Source organism: Alligator sinensis, unplaced genomic scaffold (genome assembly GCF_000455745.1).
Source record: "Alligator sinensis unplaced genomic scaffold, ASM45574v1 scaffold196_2, whole genome shotgun sequence".
Lineage (NCBI taxonomy): Eukaryota > Metazoa > Chordata > Crocodylia > Alligatoridae > Alligator > Alligator sinensis.
This window is the reverse complement of record NW_005843050.1, coordinates 205,654-214,625: the sequence shown is the minus strand read 5'-3', so window position 1 is coordinate 214,625 and position 8,972 is coordinate 205,654. Positions and strand designations below refer to the sequence as shown.

At 47.3% G+C, this 8,972-nt stretch overlaps 1 protein-coding gene across 1 annotated transcript in view; it reads right to left on the bottom strand.

Annotated features, from left to right (window-relative positions):
- Positions 1-8,972, bottom strand: part of COL28A1 (collagen type XXVIII alpha 1 chain) — a 169,318-nt gene that overhangs the window by 142,034 nt on the left and 18,312 nt on the right. Inside the window, exons 8-10 of the mRNA XM_006036981.3 lie at positions 7,893-7,919; positions 7,108-7,152; positions 3,366-3,410 (exon numbers count right to left, since the gene is read on the bottom strand). Coding sequence (XP_006037043.1) covers positions 3,366-3,410; positions 7,108-7,152; positions 7,893-7,919 — 117 coding nt within the window. The remainder of the gene's footprint in view (positions 1-3,365; positions 3,411-7,107; positions 7,153-7,892; positions 7,920-8,972) is intronic.

The window sequence follows — 8,972 nt, the reverse complement described above, 5'->3', positions numbered from 1 at the left end:
TGAACTCAGAATGAGATTATGAAGTGCTGTTTATTGAGGCTCCTAACCACAGCCCTGATAACCAGGGATCTGGGTTTCCGTTTCCCAAAGGGCAACAGAGAAAAGTATGGATTTTCCCTCTACCTGAGAAAAATGTGGATTTTTTCATTTTGACAGAGAAACAAGCATGTTTTGCTCTTTTGCAAAGAGTTCTTTGCAGGTTGGCAGAGTACATGTACATGGCCGTGTGGCAAGGTACTGGTGGCGCTGCCACTTTAAGGACTGGGCCAGGGAGGGGCAGGTGCCTGATGAGGGTGGCTATTTTAAGGCCCAGCTCCCTGAGCTGAGGGCAGTTCATGGTCAGCCAGCTGAAGAGAAACATCCCTCTGCTGAGCTCTGCTAGGAATATCTCGGACACGAATGGCACGTGCCCCCATTGACTGGCAGGGCACGGTGATGGCTGTGGCAGGAGCATGGCGGCAGTGGGAGCGCAGCAACGGTAAGCAGGGGAGCTCCCACAGATGCCACCAGCACTGTCAGCAGCGGGGGGTGGCGAGCTCTGAACAAGGGTCGGTGACTACCCACAGCCGCCACCAGCAGCATTGCCGGTGCCCAGTCGGAACCGCAGGCTGCCTGAAGATGCTGCCAGCAGTGTGAGTGCTGCCTTTTTGCAGGGGGTGCACCACCAGGCTCAGGGGGTGCACGTGCACCTGTATGTACCTCCTACATGTCGCCTCTGACCTTGGAGGTAAAGGGTGAGGCTAGGGGAAAGGAATAGGCCTCATTGGTCCTGAGCATGACCTAAAACTGCATCCTGCCAGGGCAGGAAGACCTGGTGGGGCTCCTGGTGGTGCGGCAGTCCCCATGTAACTACCAGGACTGATCGCCTCCCCATGTAAGGCACGTCAGAGTGCCTTAAGCTCAGCACCCATCTGGGTTATATAATCCAGGGAAGGCCAGGTAAGCTGCCTGCTGGGGCGAGTGAACCCCACGGGGTCAGGCACGCTTTGCGAAACACCTGAGCCAGATATGGGGGACCCCAAACCCTGTGAGCAGGCAAGTGGCTTAGACTTGTCCTGAGGGACCCTCGACTGCCCCATTCTGGGCCCAGGACCCAAAGCAGGGGTCGAAGGGCCAAGGTGGCCCACCGCGAGTGATGCCCAGAGCAGAGAGTCTCAAGATCCCAACTGGCCTGTGACAGGGCCAGGGCCTAAGGGGGAGCCAAAGGTCCCAGAGAGGGGACCACAGCTAATAGGGTGAAGAGTATGGCTGAGTTTAGCTGCCTAGAATGCTATCTACAAGGCTTGGCCTGCAGCGTAGGGGTGGAACAGAGATGCAGATATTCCTCTAAACATTAGGGTTCAAAATGGGCAGCCTCCCAACCTGATTAACATCTCAATACTATTATATCAAGTGGGAACCCAGCCCCACTTCCCCCAGCCCAAGCCTGCAGCAGGCAGCCTGTACCCGCCCCCCGCCATGGGCTCCACTCTGGCCGTGCCACCCAGTGGGGAGGGAGAGCCAGGCTCCACACTCTACTCCCTTCTCAGGCCACAGCAGCCATTGCCTCCTTTGGACAGCAGCTGGGGCTCAGGTGCTGCTGCAGGGGAGCAGGGGGCTGTCGACCAGAGTCCCTGGCCCCATAGCCCTGGCCCCTCCAGCAGGACTGGTGGGGCAGGGGGCTGTCAGTGGGGGGGCAAGAGGCACCAGTAGGGCCCAGGGGCCTGTGTGTGGAGAGTGAAAGGCACCCGCAGGGCTGGGGGGCTATCGCTTGGTAGTGAGAGGCCTGAACCTGCGTCCTGGTGAGCTAAGGGGGCAAGGGAAGCTCTGATTTTTTTCCACAATAAACCCAAAATCAAATACTAAAATGTATAGGTATTTAGAATTTATTTTGCTATAGTGATTGAGGCACTGGTAGGCTTCCAAATTGCTTCAAAATTGTAAATGTAATAGTTATGTTTTATAAATAAATAAATAAAACCAGGACCCCTGCTGATAACCAATGGAGATACTGAGCACTGACCTAGCAACTCTTTGTGCTATGAGGGCTCATGACATTTTGCTGCTGATTAAACAGAGATGCATGAGCAAAAAAAAGATTTCAACCATGGAGACTGCATAATTTATTATAGTAAAAAAATGGAGAAAATGTTAGGAAATTTTATGCTAATACTACCAAAAAAACCCCAGAGCTGGCCAAAACCCAAAGTTAGCTGGTTCACTGAGGGTACAAAAATATTCTCACAGATAGGGCTCTGAGCTGAAGCTGCAATTCAGTAGAGTACAGCACAGCAAAATCCATCTTAAATGACCACTGAAAGAACTGAAGAAAGAATTTTAAAGGATTTAGGAGGCAGAGAATGTTATTTAAACAGATCTCAGAGACACCAGGAGAAAAGTAAAACCTGACTATCTATAAGAAAAAATAAAATACTTAAGCCCTGTATAAACAATATAAAATTCAACAACGCTCCTAACTACTAGTAGCAATCAAATTGATAAATCTAATATTGAAAAAATATTCAACAAAAAGTAATAAAATAATTAAAGCTCCTAAAAGTAAATTATGCCCGTATAACCAGACAACTAGGAAATAATTAAGCATCCCATAGGAACACAGCCATTCTATAAACTGCAAAGTTAAAGCTGTCTGGATGTCTCCTTTCTGACAGAGGCTGAAAAGGGTTAACGTCCTTGGACCTCAGGGTTTCTATACTTGTATAGCTTTATTCTATAAAAAGGGGTTGGGGTTGGGGGGGTGGGGGGGAGGATGGACCAGCCAGAGGATTGCTCCCCCCTCCCACCTACAGCAGCAGCTGAGCTGAACAGCTGCCTGGCCATGTGGGAGAGGGGGCAATTCCCCTCAGCTCTCCACAGCATGTCAGACCAGGGCTTGGTGGCCTGGCTGTGCAGGGGGCTCTGCCCCCCCCACCGTTTCCCTCCCCTACTGCTCTATAGCAAGAGGCTTTGCTGCCTCAGCTCTGTGACAGCGTGGGGGCAAGGCCAGCTAGGCACTGGGCTGGAGCAGGGGAGTGTGAGCTGTGTTCCAGCAGGCCACCCTGTTGGGGGATTGTGAGGGAAGTACAAAGACTCTTGGGGTGCTGGGGACTGTGAGGTAACATGAGTCAGGACAGGATCTGGGACAGAAGTTCAATTTGGTTTAACCTTAATCAGTTGAATCTGATACTACATCCATCCTGGTCTATCTTAAACCAGTTTCTGCCATTTTGAAACTAGTCTATGTGCGATGAACTTCTATTCTGTTACAGGTTTAAACTGGTTTAAGTGATCAGAAACCAGTTTATGTGTAATTTCTGTCCTTAGCCACAGAGAACAGCATAACTACTATTTTTTGCTACCTAACAGTTCACTTCCAATTCACTCACCTGAGGTCCCCGAGGTCCTTTTGGGCCAATAGGCCCTTCAAATCCCTGTGCAAAAAATAAAATAATGCAGGTACACGTAGATTAGTAACAGTTTGTATTTAGAACCACACACTAAATATACAGTATTGAAACTGGAAACTAAATTGTTCTACCTATGTAAAGACCAAGTTTAATTCATGTCTCTGCTCATGCATTTTCTTGGTGTCATTCTACCCACTGCATTCTGTTTTCATTTTAGTAATGCTCTTTTTTTTCCCTTTGATTCTTTCTTGAATTTTTTATCAAGTACCTTTTATGATGTAAGATATACAAAGAGGTTTAGAAATCAGTTTGCTTTGATGTGTAAGGGTTAATTTGTTATCTAGCTGGCTGCCATTGGGTACATATCCTGTATGTGAACTGATGCATCTGATTATAGCATTTTTGTGATATGGGTGCCAAATCTGATTTTGCTTTAATCAGTTTTACACTGGAATAATTTCAATTAAACTTCATCTGAGACAGCATCTGATGAAGTGAACTTCAGCCTACAAAAGTTTGATATACATACACATATGCAGAGTTTGGTTAGTCTATAAGGTGCTTCTACTTGACTTTACACTCACATGGCTATCTACATCTCTCTTCGGCTGAGAGATAAAGCTGTCTCTGGGTAATTAGAATAATTTGCAATCATAAATAATATTATTGCTCCCCCCAAGGTAAGATGGTAATTTTCTATTAATGATTAGCTACTATCACGATTCCTCTTTCTATAAAAAGTATTTATTGGTTGTTGATACTGTATGTTCCAGTGAAGATAGTTCATCCATCTGCCTGCTGTACTAGTTTTTCACAAGCTACCAGAATGGACATTGAATTGTGTTCCATTCTTAACCTTCTACTCACTTCTAATTTGTTTCATAATTGTGAAGAGTTTTCTGCCAATCCAAAAGCTCCCTGCTTTTTTCTTTTTATCCTAGCTTCTTTGTTTTTTGGTGTTCTCCACAACATTCACTGATGAATAAAGCAGCAACATCTAGGGAGCTCAGGTTCCATGGTGGGCAGCAGAGGCCTGCCCAGATCCCAGCTTGGCTGTGGCAGGCAGCCAGAAGGCTGCAAACAGTTGCACTGGGGAAAAATATTATTTGTCGGGGTGGGGGCCTGAGTGCATACGTGCTAGCACACACATGCACACACACCCCCAGCAGATAAGTCTGTCATGAGGAAGAGACATGAGGGGCCAAATTGAGGCCCCCATGGTGAGGGAGGGAGTGGGGCAGAGGCAGGCACAGGGGCTGGGGTGGGGGTGTGGGCTAGGCGGCTTATCCAGGGATGCGGGAGGGCTCCCTCTTCTGCGTGCCCCCCAGATCTGTGCATGGTGTGGAGGCAGGCTGCCGCTATGGGCTGGGCTCTGTGTCCAACATGCAGCAGGCACATAATGTCACACCGCTCCCAGGGCAGCTGCAATGGGGGGCAGAGCACAACCCACAGTGGCATTCCACCTCTGCCCCACACATGCAAGGGCACATGCCGCCTGGGCCTCCACCAAGGTACACACAGCGGCAGGAGTGCCCCCATGCCCCTGGACAAGCTGCCCACGACCCACCCCAGCCCTGGGGCCCCATTCATCCTAGCCCCTGCCTCACTCACTCCCTCACCATGGGGGGGCTTCAATCTGCCCCTCCCCCTCCATGCCCCTTCCGCAAGACAGACTTCCCTGCTGTGCTGGGCAGTACACTGCATGCTGCCAGGCTGCTGCAGGCTTCAGCTGCATGTCTGTGTCCATGCACACCCCTTCCCCTTGCTGCAGCTGCCTGGAGCCTGCACCCAGGCTGCCCTGCATTTGATGGGGCTAAGCCCTGCTAGCCCCTGCCTTCTGCCACCTATGGGTCTGCAGAATCCCCACATGGCTTCTTGCCAGCAGCAGATGCACATGCGCCTTGCGATGAATAGCAGGGAAGAAGCTGGGGCTGTGCTGACACAAGAAGAGTTGGGCCCCTCACGGCTCCCTCACCACCTGTCCTGCCATGCAACATCCTACAAGTAGATGTTGTGGGCGTTTTGGCACTCTGCCCAAAAATGTTGCTGACCCCTGATCTAGCTTATACAGATAATATACATAAACATCTGGAATTAAACCTGATTTCAAAATACCCAAGTGTACTTCATTTTGAGAGACCATAGGGTGCAGCAGGGTAGTATTTGTAAATACAAGCACAATCCTACTATAGAGTTTTTTACTCCACAGCACCACATGTGTAGATGCTGTCGTGGCTGACTGGGGCATGAGGGTGCTTCAGTGCAGGGGTTGCCTGCTGGATAGCTCCACACTGGCGCACACTCATGCCCCAGCCAACCCCTCAGCCACACACTGAGCTAGGTTGGAGCAGCTCCGGGCTGGCAGATGGAACCTGCCCCAGACTCCCTGCCAACTGGAACTACTCTGACCCAGCTCAACATGCTGCGGTCTTGGGCACATGTGTAAACGTGGTACTTGGGAGCAATAAACTGCAGCATAATATGCACTGGAGTTTATTGCTGCGAACTAATAGCATGTGTAGATGTGCCCATAGAGGACATATTCTGAGCTAATTAGGACATAGAGAAACACAGACGTGTTCATTTAAACCTCTACTGAAGTAAATGTGATTAATGAAACTGGAAAAAAAAATCTTTTTACCAGGGCAGACTACAATAGTGCCAGTCATACTGGAATGGCACTGAGGATTATATATGTGTGTCTGAATATTGGAGTTGTTCTCTAGTCACTTCTGTTTTATGTATTCAGTGTCTGGATGATTTTCAACTGAAATAATTTTTTCCCCTTAGCTCTTAAATCATTTCTGGTATATATTCATCTACAATAGCAACTGTGCTTTTAGCTGGGAATTCTGTGGGTGACTATAACTCTGGTATGTTCAGTCACTTCTTAAGATATTTAATCCATTAGAACTTCTCATCCTTCACAGATGCTGACTGATTCATTGTTCTCAACAGAAATTAAACAGCAAACATTCTCAGCTTTCAGCAGTTTCAGCATATGGCCCTTTTGTCCAGTTTTCATGGTTACATTCTTCATGTTGTTTGCCAGCTTCTGAACAATTCCTTTTATCTCCATACATTTTTTCACATAATTTTCTGCTACTTCTCATATTGCTTAAGTAAAAAATCTGTATATTATTTTTTCACTGAGATGGCCAACTGTTCTCTTTCTTCAATCATTTCAACACACTTCAATCTCTTTTACAATTTAGTTGTTCATAAAGATACTTTAAAGGCTAGTTGGTGTCACAAGATCTGCAGGGTCTTGAGAATTTTGCCATACTATAATTTGCCTTTCTTCTTTGTCACAAAATGTATTGATTAAAATGTATTCTCCAGTTCCTAACCAAAATGTTGTCCATAACTGAAATGACTGCTAGAGAGAGAATGTATTCTACACTAGCAATTCTGCAGTAGTTTGCTGTTCTTTGGGATGTCTGTTTGTTATTCCACACAGAGCAGCTTTTTCCAGTTTACCTTAATTGACTTCTGAAGCAATTTAGGATTAATACAGAATAGTTATTACAGCCTATGTCCCTGTGTAAACAAACATTTCTTAAAATGTGATGGATTGTGAGAGTTCAGTTTGTGGGAATAGTATCTTTATTATTGGTACATCTCCATTAGACAGTTATAAACCATTTCTTCAGCTATCCCCACTAATGTGCTGACCAATTTGCATTGTAGGCAATATTTTAAATTAACAAGTCATACATACTTTGTCCCCTTTTAGCCCTGGTGTTCCACATTCTCCTCTTTCACCCTATAAAAGAAAGATCAAAGAGTTTTTATAAATTGAACATGCTGTTTTGATTCAATGCATTCCATGCTCTTATGCTACAATGCTATTGGTATTTTTAAGAGTTTTAAGTGCTGCAATTATATCTAGTTTTGCAGAAGTTAAACTCTACTAAATACAGTACAACTTCATAAATCTAGATATCAAAAATCTGGAATTCTCTTAGTTCAAGTGCTCCTGCCACCATTTTTAAGCACAGGGACGCTGATACACGAGAAGTGATGGTACTGTAATTAGAGCGGCTCTAGGAGCCACTATAAAGTGCTGGCCCCCCACCCCGACTCTCAGAGTACATGTACAAGTGCCGTATGGTATTTGCCCAGTAACTTTGATCTCCATTGCAATTCAAACTTACCACTTTTATCACTGGGTCTGTAAAATTCCCAAGTCATTTAGTTTAAAAGCAAATTTCCTTAATCTATAGTCTGTTTAATCAATGGTTACAATTTACCTCTATTTGTATCTATATTAATAAATCAGTTTTCTCTTTATTGTTCCATTTCCCCCCTTTAAATCTTATTCTGTGGGAAAATTCTGTCTCCCATCCAAAACTTTAAAAATTCTACAAGGCAGATCCTGCACCTGCTTTTGCACATGATTAACTTTACTGATGCATCCTCTGGATTCCACAGACAGATTGTAAGAAGTGGCAATCTGGCCTTAGCATCTTATTTCAAAGATACTAAGACTTTTTAAGCTCTTACCTTTTCTCCCTTATAGCCAGGAAGTCCCTATTTTCAAAAAGACAGATAAAAATAAAGTGAGGGTACAATAAAGGGTTATAGAAAATAATAGAAAAAATACAGGTAGATATTATTTCTAATCTGTTTTGAAAATGAAGAGGATAGATTTGTAAGCAAGTTCATTTAAGTGTTCATCTTTTATAGGTTTAATATGTCTTTTTCTGGTAATAATAACCAGGGATCCTGGTTTTCCCTGATTTTAAAAAAATCACGAATTGTCTGCTACAAAACCCAAAATCTATTATTTAAAATTAAAGACCCCCTGCCATAGTCTCCCCGGCCCTGCTAGTTCCCCTCACTCCCCACCCACAGCCTTGCTGGTGCCCCTTGCCCCCCACCCACAGCCCCTGCTCCCCCAGCCCTGCTAGTGGGTGGGGGGGGTCCTACTGCCAGGGCTATGGACCACACTGCAGTCCCCTGCTGCAGGCTTGGGCTGGGCAGCTTTCCGCTTCTGTGTGCACTTCCAGGTTGCAGGGGAGATCCACCCCCCCAGATCTGTACCAGGAACAGGCACAGATTGAGGCTGCTGCCCAGGGTGGGGCTTGGGGCCACAATGCGCAGCTGCAAGGCCCTAGCCGGGAGTAAGATGGGGCCATGGGTGGCTCATCCGGGGGAGGAGGAGGGCCAGCTCCCCGCTGCTGTGAGCACTCCTGGGGGCACCACTGCACCCCTCAGATCTGTACCTGGGGCAGGCTCAGGCTGTGGGCTTGAGGTCCCACCCATGCTTCCCTCTCCCAGGGCTTCCGGAACCCAGTGGGCGTGACCCAGCATGGCTGGGGACAGCGGGGCTGCATGGGGATTCCTTGCCAGTTCTCGCCCCCCTGCTGCCCTGGTGACATGCCCCCTGCTCATGCTGGTGCTTTGAGGGATGAAGCCCTGTGCTGCTGCCCTCAGTGCAGCCCTGCATACTCCCAGGGGCATCCCTGCCCCCCACCCCCAGATCATCATCGGGGAGGTGGGGGGGCGAGAAGCAGTGAGGAGAATTTTCATGTGGCTCCTCCACTCCCTGCTGCGCTGGGTCACGGGGGGAGTGGGGGTGGG